The sequence below is a fragment of the Cyrtonyx montezumae genome, unplaced genomic scaffold (genome assembly GCF_038088225.1).
Source record: "Cyrtonyx montezumae isolate F1298 unplaced genomic scaffold, pur_monq_1.0 scaffold_4, whole genome shotgun sequence".
NCBI lineage: Eukaryota > Metazoa > Chordata > Aves > Galliformes > Odontophoridae > Cyrtonyx > Cyrtonyx montezumae.
In genome coordinates, this window is record NW_027072045.1 from 32,971,062 (window position 1) to 32,990,784 (window position 19,723).

The 19,723-nt window shown below is 40.9% G+C and overlaps 1 protein-coding gene across 2 annotated transcripts in view; it reads right to left on the reverse strand.

Annotated features, from left to right (window-relative positions):
• PRKG1 (protein kinase cGMP-dependent 1) overlaps window positions 1–19,723 on the reverse strand; it is a 406,800-nt gene that overhangs the window by 336,013 nt on the left and 51,064 nt on the right. For both annotated transcript variants that reach the window (XM_065746469.1, XM_065746470.1), the window contains exon 2: window positions 19,173–19,339. In XM_065746469.1, coding sequence (XP_065602541.1) covers window positions 19,173–19,339 — 167 coding nt within the window. The remainder of the gene's footprint in view (window positions 1–19,172; window positions 19,340–19,723) is intronic.

A 19,723-nucleotide genomic window follows, 5' to 3' on the forward strand; every position in this document is an offset into this window, starting at 1 on the left:
ATTGGCATGATTAATACACCTAACATACCTGAAAGTGTTTCAGCTCTGCTTCTGTCTGGGGATATGGAGTCTCTTGCTGAGGCTGTTCTTTAAATTAAGACAGTTGGAGATTGCCTTGAAATGCAAATTCTTAAGGCATCTCAGCAACAACAGCTAAAGGGAGAATGACTACAAATATAAAAGGCAGGAAAACAGGAACAAAAATCAACAACCTCTTGTAAGTTTTTCGTTAAAAATTGTTAATGTTATCTGACTGCTCTTGTGCTGTATAAATTATGCTTTACATGGTAATACTGCTGGGAAAGGACAAGAAAGATGCGAAAAAGATTATGCAAGATGCTGTTTTAGTGCACTAATGGACAGTGAAGTGCCTCAGCCAGCTTCAGAATAGCAGTTTAGGATGTGCTGTACTTCGTGGCTTTAGGTGCAGAGGAGATGTGTACTGCCACGGTTGCAAGACAAGGTGATGTGATGCCCCAGGAACCCTGTACAGATAGGTTTTGGTATCTCTTACTAAAGAACCGGTTTTATCAGCTAAAGGAAGAAAGAAAAACCTTCAGTTCTACATTTAATACTTTAGTTGCTGGATAAGAAGATCCCTTTACAAGCTCACTCTGAAAGTCTCCATCACACTTGGAAGCTGAAGTACAAGAAGAGATCAAGAAAAATGGATCACGTTAGCAAACTTACTGGTAACTACCATCAGGACATCATTCAGGAAAGCTGAAAAGAAGAAAAAAAAATACAGATATCCTCAAAGCCAGAGACGAGTTAGCCAAAGAGTTTCCTCCAATTCAGCCAGATGCTTGTCATATTGAAGAGATTTAGTGATGGTTTTGGAGGCTTTGGGTTTTGTTTTATGGCTTTTTGTTTGGCTGGTTGGTTTTCTGGAGTGAAGGTATGTATTTTGTTGTTTTGTTTGTTTATGATCAAAAGATAGATAAATTGCAAGGAAGTTCTAAAGTGCTCTGCTCTGCATTTACAAGCAGATAGTACTGCCTTACTATCCAAACAGCCACATCTCTCCATCCTAAGTGGAACGTGAGGCTTAGGGACAGTAGGTTAGCGTGTCTCACTGATGCTAAAGCAAATCTAATGAAAACACAAATTTACTTAACATGACGCTGTGACAGAGACTGCCTTATGAAGGATTTTCACTTGGAGAGTCCCTCCAGTGTAAATTGCTGCATTAAATCCTATTTTCTGGAAATAGGGTGGAAGACAAAATGTGAGATCTTCTTGTTCTTCAGCAAACGGGCTTTAAATTTGAAGGACAAAGTTGCAATCCCAAGTCCAATACAATTTTTTTTCCTTCTTTTAGAAAAAAGAATGCCACAAACCATTTCTATCCAACAGAATAATAGAAGTCTTTTTTTTTATGTCATTAACATGGACTTTAAATGAACAGGAAAAAATGGTTTAATTACTACTATGTATAGCAGGCGTTTTAATACACACTGAACTTCAGAAGACAGTTGTAAATTTATTAGCTCTGCATGAGCCTGTGTCTTTTCTATTAAGTGAGACAAACTATTCCTTTAGATTCCTCCTTTGTACTGATGAGCACACCTAAATCTCACCTGATCACTTGTCTGCGTGCAACACCCAAGAAGGAACTCTACTGCAGAGCAATTCAAACCAAGTGACTGCTTTTGGCAAGTGAAAACACACCTTTTGCTTAGGCAGTTTCTTAAACCATAATGCCAACACTGTCTCATGGAGATTTGCGGTTTTGGCACTATTTTAGTTCTCAAAATATTCCTGACTCTTCTTCCTTAGAGCCTGTCGAAACATGAAGAATAAATGTCTGCTACAAGAGCCAAGGGGATGGCCCTCTAGGTGCATCCCTTCCCATGGCCAACTGCAAAGCCAGCATGTGCTGGGGAGAACTGATGGTTGCAGCTTACTCCAGTCCACTTTTTGGTTTCCTTCATGTCCTCCTCAGGCAGCGCAGTTGGCGTGCAGGCTCAGAGCCTATTCTCCATGGGGACAAAGTCACCAATGGCTAATAAGTACTTCTACTGTTTTGTGCATAGTCTGTATTTTGGTATCTTGGTATACACAGATGATCCCTTACTTCCCAATTCTTTTCTATTCTGTTTCACTGCATCATTAGTCATTCACAGAGATGTGGCAGCTGATGGGTGGAAATCCTCTTGGCAGTGAGAACTCAGCCAGAAGAAGCTGATCTCCAGACTCCACACTAGAGGGACTTTTAGCCTTCTCCAATATGGGCTTCAGGATAAAGCACTCAGTTTCTCTGTTCAGGTGAGGGTTTTCACAGACAAGAGCTCCAGCTGTCCGCTTCCAGAGTACCAGCTAGGAGAAAGCTGAGGCACACTGCTGGAGCAGTCACGCACTTTTGTTAACAAGCCGAGAATCAAGCTTAATCCTTGTTTTCTCCCTGCTATCAAAGAAGAATGGGAAAGCAGTCTTGTCGTGATCGGAAACATTGGAGAAGAGCTGAGTTGCATCCCAACAGAACTCTAGGTAAAATCATCATTTTTTATGTAACTGAGTGGGTGCAAACTCACCTATTCACAGAGCAGATGGGTGTTATGCACTCAAAACACAGTAAGTTAATTCTGGTTGGCCTGTAAAGTCAATAAAATCTATGGTCTTCTGACGAGCAACACCCTTCACTAGAGAGAGACAGCTGCCATCTGAACTACTGAAGCTAATGCAGAGCAGCAAGGAACTATTTTAGAAAATGAGCTCAGTCTTTTTTTTCTTTCTAAGTCTGCTTGACTGCATGACATAGAGGACTTCAACATCTCTAGGAAAACCAGGGTGTTTTCATAGTTTTCAGTTTTCTGACCATATTACAGAATGATGTCAGAAATCAAAGCGGGCTAGAGAGAGCCAACAGTAATATTTCAGCGCATCAGCAATCATCTGTTATTGGTTTGCTAACATTTTTCCTCATCGTGCCCTGATACTAAGCTTAGATGTTGAACAGTTATGTCTGTGCTCACACCCAAATATGATCCTGTTGATTTGGTAATCACTAGGCTTGTTAAGAAGGATGGGAGGGTAATGTTGGTAACATGCTTCACTCAAAGGAAACATAATAGTTATTAGGACATTCCTCCCAGTAAAACTAGTACACATGTCTGAGCACCCCTCTCCCTACAGCACTTGGAGCTCTTATTGCACCTTTTTGGTATAGCATCAGCACTGCAGAGATTTAACATGGGGACACACCAAGCCCTCCACCACACAGTAGCGAGATTTAGTCATGAGAGTTCACTGATAGTAGCTGTGCTCAGCTTACGCATACAAAAACTACTTCTATAGCTGACAAATTAAGTAAAACTCAATCTGTGATTTAAAAATAAAAATGATAAACAATAAAAAAAGGTGGCTTCTGAGGCTGCAAAATCCAAAGTGGAACAGAGCCTGTTCCCTGCTCACGAAACTTAGTGGAGCAAATAGGCAGTGCTGACCTGTGTTGGCAAAGCAAGCAGGTGACCTCAAAACATGCTTAGCAGAACTGCTCATTACTGTTAACCAGCAAGCACATAACTCCTCCACCAATACAAGATGCAAAAAATCAATATTTTCAGTATTTACATGTTACAGTTATGCCTTTTTTAGCCTTCCCTGGTATATGTAATAAAATTTTCCTTTCTGTGATCATTTTTAAATCACTAACACAGCTTTGAATAACTGTTTCTTCTTTTTCCCACTTAATTTTATTTGTAAAAGTGAGAAAGGGGTTTCTGGTGTTAAATCATTAGTGTCAATCTGCAAAGCTGTTCACTGACTGACGGTAGAACTGAAACATGCTCCATTTACCACAGCGTAACAGCAAAAATAAAAGCACAATGACCCCATACATGAAGCACAACCACAAGTCCCCCCACAACCTTATGGAGAAACAAGCTGCCTGCTTTCACTTTCATTCAGGTGAGGGAAAATGCCTCCGTACTCTGACATTTGTTGCCATAGATGCTGCAGCTTCCAAGGGGGACAGAATGGTAATTAAGGAAAAGTCATTTGCTAATCGAGTAATAGCGTGTATCTAATTCAGTTCACGGTAGCACACCTTGGAACAGTTCTTCCCAGACAGTCAGATTAAATTTATTTGCAAATTTTTTCTAGGGCTGACTTCATACAAGAAATGTACGTACCACTTACTTCTCTATTTAGTAAACAGCCCTTTGTACTAATGGGATTATTTTGGTGGATTTACAATGGCACATTCACAATTTTTTATTTATTTCCGCATAAGCATTTCTAACCCTTCTTAACAGCTTCAGGAAAGATTCTCTGCCCTTCCCAGTGGATTCTGAAAATCCAGTTACTCACAATGGGCTGTCAAAGGATGTGAGATGAAGTCCCCTACTCAGGAACAGAGGTGAGAGGTTAAGGTGTGCTGCATTCACTGGGGGTCAGTTCTGCAAGGTCAGAGCGGAACTCCCTTCTCACCAGCAGCTCTGTAAAATGACGTTTGCGGGAGCAACTTCCCAAACAAGCTCAGCTGAAAAGAAAAAGTACCACTGACATGACAGCCACAATGCTGAAACACAACACAGTTGTCTGCAGCAAGCTTTTATATATGAGGATTCTTTCTACTTCTTATGCAGCTCTTCAAAATCATTAATTTGTAATATTAGAATGAATTCTATTTTCAGATCAGAGCAGTTCTTCACTCAGATATTCCACAATGTGACAGCTGATCTGCATAATATTGTGAATATAGAGCATAACAACTCTCAAGGCAGTGAAGTAAGCCTTCAGTACATTGCTCTTCTGCATGCTGTGATACAATACAAGATTTATGGAAAAGGCCTCCTGAATGCCAATTTGAGATTGCAGCTATTTGAAAACTAAAACTGCCTATTTAAGTCATATCATCCTTCTAACTTATCAAGGGTTAATGAAAGCCCAGTGAGAATTGTTAACCCACAGACTGCTGAGATGTAAGTCACCTAGGTTACAGCATTTCTCTTGTTGCTTCATTTCTTACTGACCTAGCCTGATCAGTGTTGAAAAATCATCTCAAAAAGTCCCTGTATAAAAACACTGTTCTGCTCCACATTTATTCCCATTCATATTTTTTTTCCTGTGAGCGTTTTATTTATTTATTTATTCTCACTTTGGCATAACCTTTCATTCTCCTTCATCTTATTTGCCATACTTGAGGACAAGACATTAAGAGGAATGTTGAACTTACTGACCACCTTCATGTGGTAAAAACACAGCACCAGATTACTACAACCCAGAGACAGCAACACATCAAGACAGGACTTTGCTGTCATGCAAGGACCTTGCTCCAAATGCTGAAGTACCATAGACACAGTTTGGGGAAACAAGAAAAAAAGACCACAATTTCATCCTAAAAGATCTAAAAAGAATTGGCGGGTCCTTTCTCCCCAACTCTCCAGCCTGTCCAGGTCTTGCTGAATGGCAGCACAACCTTCCGGTGTGTCAGCCAGCTTTGCCTCATCAGCAAACTTGCTGAGGGTGGACCCTATCCCCTCATCAAGGTCACTGATGAAGATGTTGAACAGGACCATACCCAGCACTGCCCCCTGAGGAACACCGCTAAGTGCAGGCCTCTAAATGGACTCTGTGCCACTGATCACAACCTTCAGAGCTCTGCCAGTCAGCCAGTTATCAGCTCACCACATGGTCCACTTATCTGTTCCACGCTTTCTCAACTTTGTCATATGGATGCTGTGGGAAACAGTGTCAAATGCCTTGCTGAAATCAAGGTAGACTACATCCACTGCTCTCCCTCCATCCACCCAGCCAGTACTGACATCACAGAAGGCACCAGGTTGGTCAAGTACGACCTCCCCCTGGTGGACCCATGCTGATTACTCCTACTCTCTTCACTTCCAACTGCCTGGAGAGGGCATCCAGAACAAACTGTTCCATCACCTTTCTAGGGACGGAAGATAAGCTGACTGGCCTGCAGTTTCCTGGATCTCCTTCTTGCCCTTTTGAAGACCGGAGTGACACTGGCTATCCTACAGCCTACAGCCACCTCTCCCATTCTCCAAGACCTCTCAAAGATGACAGAGAGATCACCTCTGCCAAATCCCTCAGGACGTGTGGATGCATCCCATTGCGGCCCATGGATTTACACACACTGATGTTGCGTTGCATAGACACTCTGAGACCATCTTCCTGCCTCACCAAAGGGGAATCTTCCATTCCCCAGACACTCACACTCACCTCTAGTGTCCAAGACTCCTGAGAGGGAGTTCCCACACTGAAAAAGGAAGAAAAGCCTCTAGCTCCACATTCAGGAAGCACTTCCTTGCTGTCATCTCCTCCACATCGCCTAGTTCCAGGCGGAATGTGTGCCCAGGGTGAGGCCTCAGGGACACCAGCATGCAGTAGAGAACATTCTAATCAGGGCTGCTCCATCCCTCATAGACCCAGGCCACCATGATGACCTGCTGCAGCCAGGGCATGAAGCTGTGGCAGGAGAGGCTTCGGCAGGCCCACAGAAGGTTGTTCACCAGCTGCTCCACCAATATGGCACCTGGCAGCCATGTATGATGGCAGCCAAACTCTGCCCAGGTCAGCACATCTCATTGGAGTCACTGTCTTCCTCTGCCTCACTGTGTTCTTCCTCCTTCCTTAAGGAGCTTTGGGACTCACCACCGCTGTCCAGCTTCCCTCTCCTTTTCCCAAGGCAGCAGCAGAGCCCGACCAGCAGGACAAGGAGCTCGACAAGGAGCCCAGCAAAGGCACAGAGCTGCCCGAGTGTCAAGGCAGTGCAGAGCAGAGCTTCCTTGGCCACCCGGCTCTGCTCCTCACTCCCCTGCTTCAGATCATTCAGCAGCCATGCCATGGCCTGACACAGCTGCTGCTCACCGCTCTCGTGTGCATCCACATCCACATCTAGAAGCTCAGGCTTCCGCAAGATCCCCAGCAAAGCCAGGACAATGAAGATGGCCTGAGCTATGGCCCTTAGGAGGTGTGTGCTGCACTCACCAAACAGCGACTGGGGAGTGGGGCTGCAGCGCTGCCCTTTTTATAGCGTCCTGACACACCCCCCATGGAGACTGTCCTGCTGATGTGACAGTACTGCAGCCGCATCACTGTGCTCCTCCACTTTCATCTCCTCCACTCTCAAACAGTCAATGTCTACACTTAACATACAGTGCAGCAGACGAGTTTCTAAATTGCTGCAATACTAGTTTTTTAAAGTCCATCTGGTCCTTCTCCCTTGCTATGAACATGGACCCCTACAGCTAGACCAGGTCGCTCAGATTCCCATCCAGACTGACTTTGAGTGTCTCTGGGAGAAGCACATCCACAACCTCTCTGTGCAGCCTGTTCCAGTGCTTGATTACTCTTATCACTAAAAAAAAAAAAAAAATTTCCTTATATCCAGTGTAAAATATAATGGATGTTGCCAAGGATGCACTCTGAGGCCCCAGATTCTTCACACTTACGGGGAAAAAACAGAATTGACCACGAACACACACTCGGCTCTTTGATTTGCTAGCCTTCTTCCCAGTAGGTTTGCTTATTGAAAGACTTCTACTTTGCAAAGTTAAGATAGAAAATTGAGATTACCAATAACATTTAATGGGGCAAAACAACACGGGAATCTGCTGGGACATCTGAGCACTCTCCAGTGCTTCAGTCTATCCAACCATCACCAAAAGCACCTATGAAAATGTAAATGTTTGAATGCCCCTAAGATCTGTTCAAACAACAGAGCACATGGCTAGGAAATAAATTATCCTCCGAGCAGCAGTTATGAGCAAGGTTAGTCCTGCAGTGTTAAATATTTCCAACCACGTGGGGTCAGTGAAAAAGACTTGTTATTTTTCCAGAAAGGAAAACAGTGTACTGCAGATAGCTGACAACTGATAATAAGTAGGAGCTGCTGATGAAAAGCAGAAAATAAACTTCCTCTCTTTTCATTCATCATGCAGCCGTGAGGTCCAATTATTCCCTCCAGATGAACATTACTAAGGACACCACCTTCTCTTATCTCATACTGACTGGGAGTAAACACATTCTCAGGTAAAAAATCTTCCATAGGTTCAGTCTAGTCCTAGTTTCAACACAGAAAAACCAGTGCTTACAGGAGACCTCTGGAGACAACTATCATTTTGGGGCATGCTGACTACCCAGCAAAAACTGAAGAATGTCTAACGTGTGGATTACTCCAAACTGCAATGGATCACTGGAAAACTAAAAGGCTTAGGGACAGAAATCAACCCATGATGCATAGGAATCTTTTCCAAGGGTTGCCTGGGCCAAAATTCACAAGTTCTTCACCCCTTACAGTGGTACAGGTAGAAAGGCTTTAGCACAGAATGTTCTTTATTTCCCACTGAATATCTTTTATTAATAGTACAGATTGGCTTTGGTTTTCCAATGGAAATAGCTGCCACAAGAGGACATGACAAGGAACATAACTTTTTGGCCTGATAGCTCACTGAAGTACAGTTTCAAGTACCTAAGAACATAGGCCTTTCTGAAGCTCCTGGATCCCTCCATCCTCCCTTGAGCAATGACAGAATTGGAAAGGCTGATGAAGGTCAAGCAACAACACCACGTACAATTGGGCCAGAGAAACCTGTAAAGCTATATATACCATTACCAGAAAAGAATACCCCAATCCAGGCAGAAAAGACCTTCCCATTTCCTTCTCCTCCAAGATAAGAGCTTCTATCATTTCAGCAGTGATAAGCAGTCCCCTGTGGATCTCCACTGGAAGGATGGAACTGCATAACTACACCAGGATTATTGCTTTTCCAGATCTGCATCATCTCAAAGCTCAGCAGCTGTTTTTATTTTTAATATGAGAAAGCCTAGCCAGAGTCATTTCATGTCCTAGTCATTTCACAAAATATCTGTTTTCAGTCAGAAGTGAGAGGTTATAAAAATGTTTAGTAAAAGGATGGCAAGCATCTTGTTTTTATTAGTTTTTCGATCTTAAATTCCTACGTATTCAGATGGCATTTAATTATAATCTCTGTCTGAATGTGCCACAAATAGCAGCTGCTGGGAAACATTGTAATCTCCATTATTTTAGAAGAATATAGTGCAAACATAAATCTTTTAGATATCAAAACATCAGATCAGTTTCCTAAGAACAAAATCCTCCATTTTCCCCAGGACTTGACTACAGGGAGCATAAAGTTTGAGATCAGAACCAGATGCATTAAACCAAAAGAAAAACAAGGAAACTAAAAACTACTCCTTCTGCTCCATTTCATCTGCTCTATAATGGGGTGCTTTCTGATCTGGGTACCCGAGTCCCCGGGTTTCTCCAGAGCAGCAGTCCCTTTCTTTCCCAATTTCCTTGTCTTTATCCTCTTGTTTTCCACAGATTATCTAAAGAAAAACATCTTACAAGGTAGAGATGACCTGATTTTCCAGTTTCCAAGAAGTCTCTCTCCTTTCCCAAAGTGTTAATTTTGAGCTCCCTTTGTTCCTAGAGCCATAAGAAAGAGCACGGGACTCTCAGGGTTGATTGGCTTTTTTGGGTTGGTTTTTTGTTTTGTTTCTTTTTTTTATAGGTCAACTTTCAAAGTAAACAGTCAATTCAAAACGAATCAAACCTAACAGAAGAGAACATCTTGCCTCTAATGTTCCCTTAATAATAGTTTGGATTGCTAACACCGGAGTCTTTCTATCAGCATACACAGTCTAAATTATACAGCCGTGTATTTTAATAGGAAGAAACAAAGGTCAAAATACACTTTCATGTATACTATTACAATGAAAAGTCCTTTCATTTTATGTTTTGGTTGTAGGAGTTTCAGTAAAAGGGAATCATGGAACAGTGGAGGAGACAAATACATTTGTGCCTCCCTTTTCAGCTGCTATTAATAAAATGAATGGAGCTTTATCTAACCGATTTATTTTGTAAATAAAAGCCTGCTTGAGGACAAAAGTAGCCCTTGCATAACCACTGAGAATGCTGAGAAATTGAAAAATAAATAGCCCTTCAACAATTATGATCTAATGTGAGGAGAAAACGTTGGAAATCTTTACTTTTTAATTTATTTTTATTTCTTAAGAGCTTACACCTATGCATCTGCTGCCCTGAAAAGGGGAAATGAGCACTTGGCTGCCTACAGATGAGCAAGGCTGTATGAATATGAATGCACTTACAGAACAACATATCTATTTGATAAACTCTGAATACTCCTCCCTAACGATAAAGACTACAGCATTCTCTGAATTTGCTCCAGTATTACGCTGCAGTACTATGCTGAGAACTTCATTTGTTGTCTTCTCAGAATCTAATGATGAGCAAACTGGCAAGAGCAGTAAATAACTATGTACATGAGCAGGTCACAAAAAAAGCTGGACATCGATTTCTAAAATGGCAATACTTTTGGGTCATCTTGACACTAGAACTACAAAAGCATTGTTTAAGAGCCTGCCAGCTGCTCTCTGCTGAATCTAAAAGTGAAGCTCATGCTGACAGCATGACTTGAGAGAACAGATACATCCAACTCAGTTACTTGGGTGCTTGGCAGCACGCACATAAAGGCATTGAACACTGTGCAGTCCCTCCAGTCCACTGACCAGCACTTGACAGTACCTTGAGACACAGGAAGTGGTTTTATTATTATTATTATCACATAGCCACCAGGAAGCAGTAGATAGGTCTGAAGTCGTTAGTTCACAGATTTTATTGCTTCTTTTCCTCCCCTGCTACCAAACACTGGTTTAGCCTAATCACAGGTTAAGTTTTGATTACTGGGAAGAAATCACTTACTCAAATAGCATCCTTTGAGTTTAAGTGCAAACTCATGCCATTACTTAACACAAATTACATAGGGTTAGGGGTTTGGATCACTCTTAATGAAGAGGTTAGTACATAACCTGCAGCTTGCCAGTGCTGATTCATCCACTCACCCCACGCAGTACCTTGGTCGAGCAGTGGAGTAGGCTGTGGGGCACCCATCACAGCACTGCATTGCTCCCATCTGAGCTGTATCTCTCTTCTGCAAGCTCAGAATCTAAATCTTGTGAGATTTATTCAGGCTTTCTTTCCTAAATCCTGGCTCAGGTGACAACGGGTGTCCCCACCATCTTTAAAAAAACACAATAATCTTTCATTCTGCAAAGCCAGGTTTGCTCATATTCAGCAGTATTGCTAACAAAGTCTATCAGTTTCATATGAGCTCCTATTAAAATATATATATCAACTTGAAATTTCGTTGGTGATAGATAGGGTAAAAGAGTGCACCCCCTGCAGTCTCCTGCAGCAGTATTCCAGTACTTCGTTTATATATCCCTATTGCTCTTACTTTAAATGCAGAGTCAGTTCTGTAGCCTTAAAATAGTTACTTTATACAAGCTGCATCTAATCACGAGCACAATCGCTGTCGACAAACACCACCACTGTGGCAGTCATAATTTCATATCCTATCTGACCTCATGAACATGTCATGAAATAAGCACAAGAAATACTTACTTCTGTCTGTCCAATATGAGTTATTTAACTACAAGTAGGAGAGTCAGTTATTCAGACACTGTAAAATTTAAGAAACTGGAAGATACAGGTGGAGAACTTGCTTTTGTATGTACTATGTATGAAAACAGTAGTATACAACAATCCCATTTCTCTAAGAGACAGGCCACGCACAAAGCTCTAACACAGTAAGTTCTGAACATTTGATATATCCCATACTGGAGGAGTGCTAGAAGCAAGTTCTAAGTTGATACATTAATTTGGAAAAATATAAGTACAAACATACGTAATGGTGCTCACACAGACTGGGCCACAAGAGAGCAAAACCAAGCTGTAGTAACGCAGCATCCATCCCAAAGCTTGCTTTTCATATACTTTCAGTAAGAAACCCTCAGAAGTTAACGAACAGGTTTTTGCTTCATCAGTGACATATGTTGTACTTTTATAATGCCCAGAAACCTATGAGGATGAATTAAGACCCCACTGAAATGCTGAAGCAAATCTTAGCTGGAGGCTCAGACTGCCATAGCAATCATGTAGGTGCTTCCCTGATTCAGTGTATAAGTTATGGTGACTTTGAGAGCTCCACATTTTCATGCAGCATATAAACAGACTGGGACATGACGGTATTATGGGCCAACAGTACAAGTGCAGCTGCTAAACAGTGTCAAAACCAACAGAACTGTTTTCTTAAGGTGAGCAGGACTCATAGTAACATTACCAAGTTTTTTGCAAACATTCAGGCTAAAAATTAAACAGTTTCAAAAAACATCAACTGACCACTAGAAACAAGCCTGATCTCCAAGGGAGGAGGAGTGAACTCCAAAGAAATCCTCACACTAATTAGCAACCAAAAGGTGAACGTGTAATGATGGTGAGGCACTTGAACAACCCTAAGATCTCAGCCCTTCACTGTTCTGCCCTGCAGATTCCTCCCCAGGACTTTGCACTTGCAGGCATGAAGCATGCGTTGTTCAAAGAAACCTGGCTGGCAACCTCCCTTGCACCTTGGATCCATACGTAAATTCATATCGTAAGGAGCTTTAAAAATACTTTTTTAATACATCTGCATTGCCCAAAGAGTGGTCTTCAAGTTTCGCAGTAACACTAGCTCTACAAAAGACCAGTATCCAATTGGAGGCTCCTGAGATGCCTCGCATGGCTGGAATGACAAGTGGTATTTCTTCCTTCGCATCCTCCAAAAGGTCCTCACACAGCTTGTTCTGCAGTGAGGTGATCTTAAGAGAGAAGACAGCAGTCCTAAACAATTCTTAAGAATTTAATCTTACAAAAAGATCCTTTCCTGATATCTAGTAGTGTCAGTACTGGACTGGATTTGGAAAGGAATCAGGGACAGGGGTATGAAAATTTCCCAGAGGGGTGAGAGCTACTAAACCACTTATTCCCTTAGGAAACATTATTTCATGGGAAACCCACAAAGGTTGCAGGATGCCAGTGAGTTTCTCAGACTGCACAAAAAAAAACCTTGATCTAATTCTACAATAACAAAACAAACAAAACAAAAACAAAAACAAAAAAAAACCAGCAGAAAACAATAAGTAGATGAGTGAAAAAATAAACTGATGCCACAATTGATTTTTACACAACTAGTACTGCGAGAGGTTGCTTCTTCAGAGACTGCGGATTTGCTGGCATGCTGTGCAGAAGATCCCACTTTGTCATAAATACCTAATTAACTTCTTCCTACACAGTGCCCCTTATGGACACTGAGTAAACGTTCTCCAACTTCAAGAGCCATCTAACATCTGTGCCAGGAAATGCTACTTTTTGCTGTTTGCTTGGAAAGGATGATCCAGCGCCTTGAGAAGAGGTTTAGAGACTCATGCAGAGCCTGAAACACTCTAGTGAAAGGCAGCATAAGTTTTAATGTAGAAATGCCTCAAGTGTCTACAGTTTTCTCTGAGATGAACAATGACCACCATCACTGTTGGAGAACACCAGCAGAACCAGGAGAAGTTTGCACACTGGGGCTGGGTGAGAGCAACAGCAGCAGGCCATTACAAAGTAAGGGACCTCTTGCAAACACAATGTACAATAATACAAAAATAAATGTGAATGTCAAAAGACATGCTGCACTGAGGTGACTGCATCATAGTTCCCAATTCTGCACTTGTATTTGGGAACAAATCACAGAGCCTCCTTAAATCCTGAACTCATCTCTGTTCTCCATCTCCTTTAAAAAATACAGCTGTACCAAATCCTCTGCCTGAGAAGGAACAAACTCAGAAGACCCCAGGGCTAGAAGAGCAATTATGTCCTATTAAATCAGATTCTTACTGAAAATAGTCCATAAAAAGAAACAAACGAGTGGGCAGAGAGAGGGTGACACAGAGTCAGATTGAACGCAGTATTTGTGCATGATCATATAGAAGCCAAGAGCCTGCAGCGATCATTCTCCAGTTAAAACCAAACAAACAAAAAATGACCAACATAACTGCACAGTTGCCAAAAGCAAAGAGGAGAGGAAAAGGATGATGAGCTCCAGGTACACCTTCAGAAATGAGAGTGTAGATAAGCACGCTGGCCAACAGAATGATGATAAAACCTTACAGTGCCACAAAAGTTGGACAAAAGCTATGATAACCTCCAAGCAGCATCAAGCTGATGTCTTCTGGAAGACAGAAAGTATCTATAAGCCTTCTTTGGTTTTGATTCACTGGCAGAAATCCCAACAGATTGGGCAGCTGCTTCGAGATCCTGAAGATCTCATCTGAGACAGCTCTGCCACCTCTGCTGGGAGATCTCCTACAAGCTCCTGCATCTCCCTTTGTGGTTCAAATGGCTACAACAACTGCACTCGTCTTCCTGTGCAAACTCTGAGCTCGGTATCTTTGTAAATCCTGCACTTTCTAGGAATATGTTCCTTCCCAAGACTTCTCTGATGCCCCAAACCCTATTTCCCCCATGGGAAGGAATTAGATGTTTCATCACTTTGGAGAAGCTATGAAGAGTAAAGTAAGGAACAAAGTCTCCCAAAGGACAATCCTCTTGACTGAAGATGAAAATAAAATGAAATTCAAGGATGTTTAAGAGGAAAAACTATTAAAATAAGGGCTGAGGAAAGTAGACTGTTTCTCACTATGGGCTCTTCTCAAAATTGCTTCTTCCCTTTCCAAACCTGTGGCACGGGAAGCCTAACAGGTGTTGGTGGGGCTGTTTTCCTTCAGCTCAGCTTCTGGAGTTTTGGTGCAACCTCAATATTCATTTGCAGAAGAACAAACAGCCAAGGAGGATGCTACAGCACCCACAGCCAACACAAAATCCTAAGCCGCAAAACAGTCGTTTAAAGTATTTTAGGTCTCTTCCACTCCTCTCACAGTGTTATTTCTTCCATTTTTTCATGGGAATAGCAACAAACATGAAAGATAGACTTCGCACCTGTTAATACAGCTCCTAAAAAAATTAGAACATCTGTTTATAGTGGTATGACTGTTATCCACATGAGAGCCTAAAACTTGTACATTGTCACCTGATTTATCTGCAGCTCTGCTGACATATTTTCCTTTCATAATGTAGCCATCAAATGTGACATCTTGCAGCTGACAGGTTCAGACAGAGAAGGAGCAAAAGAGGAAACATTTGGTTTCAGATGTGGGATATCACATTTATCCTCATTAGTGCGAGGTAACACCCACACATAACTCAAAGCTGTCAACACGGTACAGATCTAGATGCATCTCTCAGAAAGAGACCTTTCCTGGTTTTCAGATTTCTGAGAAGTTTTAGAAATGTAATCCCCCAAAAAAGGCTTCAAGTCAATCAAATCAAACCTCTAAAACTAGAGCTTGGAGAACTTTTTTTTTTTTATTCCCTTAACCTTGAAACGAACTGGAAGAGGTAAAACAAATTCTAGAGGCAGAATACAACTGACCAACAGAGATAATCCCTTTTTCACTCTAGAAGAAATTTTTAGGACAAAAACCTGATGAAGCACTCTGAGAGCAGCACACACACTAATAAGAAAGGTAGCATTTTTGGTAGGCTTATTTTATCCTCAAAATTGCTTGACTTGCAGTCAGAGTGCCAGCAGAGACTAGTTCATATGCATAAGCCAAGGATCACTCATCCCTTCTTTCATTACCAACTTCAACAGCCCGAAGGCATGCTTTTGCTGTAGTTGGTCAGAGAATGCATGCTCATTTTTCCAAGAATCTCAGCCCCTAATAAATATTTGTTTATATCATGATTAATTTTCACCTTCAAACACGGCTATAAGAGAACTTCTTGGGTGCTGCAAGAGAAATGGTGATCCTTGGGTTTTCATGAGCTGGACCCCCTGTGCCTCCATGCAGCTCGGCTGTCCTGAGGGAGTGTAACCTTGGAGGACTCTCTAACAAGCATGACTCCCATTTTCCAATATCCTCCTGTCTTCCCATACTGTGTTTCACTTCTCCCTGCTCAGCTTTGAATTTTGATATATGGAAATAATATGGAAGGCTTTCTCCTTGTGCTCTCAGTAGCTTCGGTCTTTTCTCAAACTTCACTCTATTAAACAACTTGTAATCTCTGGAGTTTGTGCTAGCAGTCCTGAAAATAAAAAGAAACACAAGGAGGGCAGGAAATCTGACAAAAGGCAAAAAATAATAGGACACAGACCACAGTTTTTACTCTATCATCACATGCATGAGAGCACAAAAGCAGAGTAGAAAGAATCAAACCTGTCAGCATGGGCAAATGCATGAATAAAAATGACAGCTCACCCAAATCTGATATTGGGCAGTAGTGAATTACCTTTCTGACTGGATCAAAGACAGAATGGAAAAGTAGTCAACACTTTTTTGACTCTTCACTGAGCTACGATGGCCATTTTCACCCCTGGAATATAGTAGTGCTGCTAGACTTTCCAAAAGCATAATCAAGCCATACTGATGAAGGAAGAGTTTGGGGCTCATCATTATTCAGCCTTCTAAGATTCACCAAGCATATCAAGTGTCACATAAGTATGCATCTTAACCTCTAGGATAAAGAACCCAAATACTCAGAGATCATAATTACTGTAGAGAATTCAGGTCTAATAAGCTGTATGAAGATAAGTGAAAATTTAAAGTGGAGACTACTGCTGCTTCACAGTGACCAGGGAACGTAGGAAGCAACAATGAAAGTGACGGTTGTTTTCAAATCCATCTTACTTAAATTATGGTTTATAATTAGTCTTAGGAAACATCACCCATATATAACTCACACTTATGGTAAGAGATTCTATCTAAATGTTGAATTCATAAATTAGAAATTTGTATGATAGTACTGGTTATCAAACACTCAACATTACTAATTTGTATTCATATTCATCATAGTTCTAAGCCCAAGAAAGGAAGGAAAGAGGAATACATCAAAACAACATTTGCAATGCTTATGCAGTTTTATACCTTTTACTAATATTCATAAGGGTGGTTTTTTTCAGTAGAACTCTATGAAGAATTAAGTTTATAGTTGAGTGGCTACAGGTCTTTTGTTTGTTTGTTTGAATAGCTGAAAGGATACTGTGATAAGCCAAAAAGAGCAAATGAGCCCACAGTAACAACCATAAACCAAGCCATATGATAACATCATCTCTCATTTCCATTACTTCATCATCAATCATTGCATTACTTCTAAACATAGACTATAAACTCTACATAATTTTGTTTGTAAAGCATTATACATATTTACATAGCTATCTAAATAATCTTAAATTAAATCACAAGACCAACCAAATACTGGGGGTGAGTCAATCCTGCCCTCACACACAGAGAACTGCCAGAAGAGCACGAATAAGCTGAAGAGCCCAAAAGCCATGAGGTTGTCTTTGACATACAGTTGTTTTATAAGATAAGATTCAAAGGATAGAGTCTGGAACAATAATTAGAAACATCTCATAAATTCAGAAAAGCCACAGTAATAGTACAACATCAGATATATCAAATAAAGGCCATGTGAGTCACAAGTCATGTTCAGTGCTTCAAACCACATTGGGAAGAGGTCTGCCTGCAAATCTCCCAGAATTCCTCTCCAAAGAATGCAACAGCACTATATAGGAGATAAGCGAACCCTGGTGCTATGAGGTTTCATCAAGGGACAACATGGAACACATCATCCAAACCCAGTCACACAGGAGAAGTATACTTCCAACACGATGGCATCTGGGAAACAAACAGGTTGTGTGATATGAAAACTTCACTATTTTACAAAAATAAAAGTTAAAAATAAAAATAAAGACAAAAATAAAAACAGAAAATAAAAATAAAAAAAATAAAAAATAAAGCATTGCTTCAGAAAAGTTTGTTAACAGTGCTAAGATAGATCTTGCACTTCAAAAACATAGTTTCTGTATTGAAAATGTGAGACTGAAAAAGCTACACCTTTCCACATAATGCTGAGGTGGGCGTATATCTGCTTTGGAATCTCCCACTAACTACTTCATAATGCAAAATGCCATTTGAATGTGGAAAATATGTAAATACTAAAAGCTGGGGGACTTAAAGCTGTGCCATGAGAAAGGATTTAACCTTAAAAGGGCAGAACCTGAAAGCTGTTTTGGGAAACTAGTGAAGAGCGTTTGCAACTATACAGCATTATGAGTTTGGCAGGAAACCATGTTTAAAGAATGGCTTTCTGCCTCAAAAATATTTTTGTTTAAAAGACAATTTAAGAAGTCAATTTGTGCATGTGCAAATACACAGAAACACGCAAGTTTATACATAATCTGGAGTTTTCTCATATTTGGTCAAAAGACAAGCAGAATACCTCTTTTCTCCTTGGGTATTACCTGGACAAAATGCTTCCTAAGGAGTATGAAGATATTTTGTAAGTATGTGTCTATGTGTACTGTATCAAACCAAGCCGAGAACTCATTTGTTGCATTAACTGAATTAAAACAGCAACAATTACCTCAGAACTTGCTATCAGACACTTGCCAGAGGTAGATGGACATTGCAGTAGGCAGAACTCGGGTTTGATCAAGCTTAGTTAACTCCTACAGATGAAACACAAACTTCCTATAAAAAATATACCTATATTAAATATGTTCAATTCAACATGCAAAGCTACAGAACGTGGAAAGAGTAAGATGCAAAATGCAAATAGCTGACACTCTGGAAAACCAGTTGCGCTGACAACCCCCATCCAGCTATGAGACTTTCAGAAAGCCAATGGCTCCCCAAACCAGAACATCCACTGCTGCACTCACATCTCAACAAGAATATAAAACCCTGACACAACACATACTGTGACAAATCAGACACGCTAAACTGCAGATGCTACACTCATTTTGTGCAGAGGGCAGAAAAATACCATTTCCTACTATGAAACATATTGCTCCTGCAGAGATGCCCCTGTGCATTATCAACATGTAAAAGCTCATTCTCACAACACCCTATAAGGTAGCAAGCTATTACCACATTCTCCTCCTTCTACAGTCACTTTCCATTTCCGTGTCACCACCATTTCTGTTAAGTCCATCACTGATACAGCAAAGCATTATGTATTGCCTCAAAGCCCAAGAACTATATTTAGTGGTGGCTTATTCCAACAGATCTCAGTGCTGGGTTAAGAGCTTTAGCTCTCTTTCTTTATATAGGGAGGCACACAATTCTAGCATGGAATTTTCCAAGCAAAAGTAGTCTGCACTATTCTTCAACAACCATATTTAGAAAATGTCTTCAGACTCTTTCTTCAAAATGATTTTTCCCATGAAAACAACTTTTCATCTCCATGTATGTTGGAAAACAAAGGAAAAAGATATCAGCTTTTGAAACCATACCTTCCATGACATAAACCAGGGAACCCACATCTCCCTCCTTGATGATGCAGCTGTCTTTGCCATACTCCACAGGATACATACAATCCACAATCTCCTGGATCTGGGATAGTTCCAGATTCTTCATGAAGTCATTGTCGAGGATTGCTTCCTTTATTAGCTCCTTGGACCTGCAGAATAGGGAAAAAAAAAAAAGCAAGGTTTAGCCAAATGTCCATCCTCTGAACTCAGTAATAGCCCATGAAGTCTGGCACAACCACACAGTACTTCAGTGACTATTTCCAGACTTTTTTTTCTCTAAAAATGTGATGGAATCAGAGAAGTTGGGAAAAAAAACTTGTAATGATTTTTGTAAATAATTTTAGATGCAGTTTTGAAATGAAAATAGATCTCATGCAATTGCAAGATCCCTTTTTAGCTACATCAGTAATAACGCTGAAGAATAACAGAGCTACCCAAAATATCTTCCATATACAAAAGTGAAAGGAAATACAAACAACAAGTTCAAGGATTTACTGCGTAGTTTATCATATCCCTACTAAATCACAGAAACT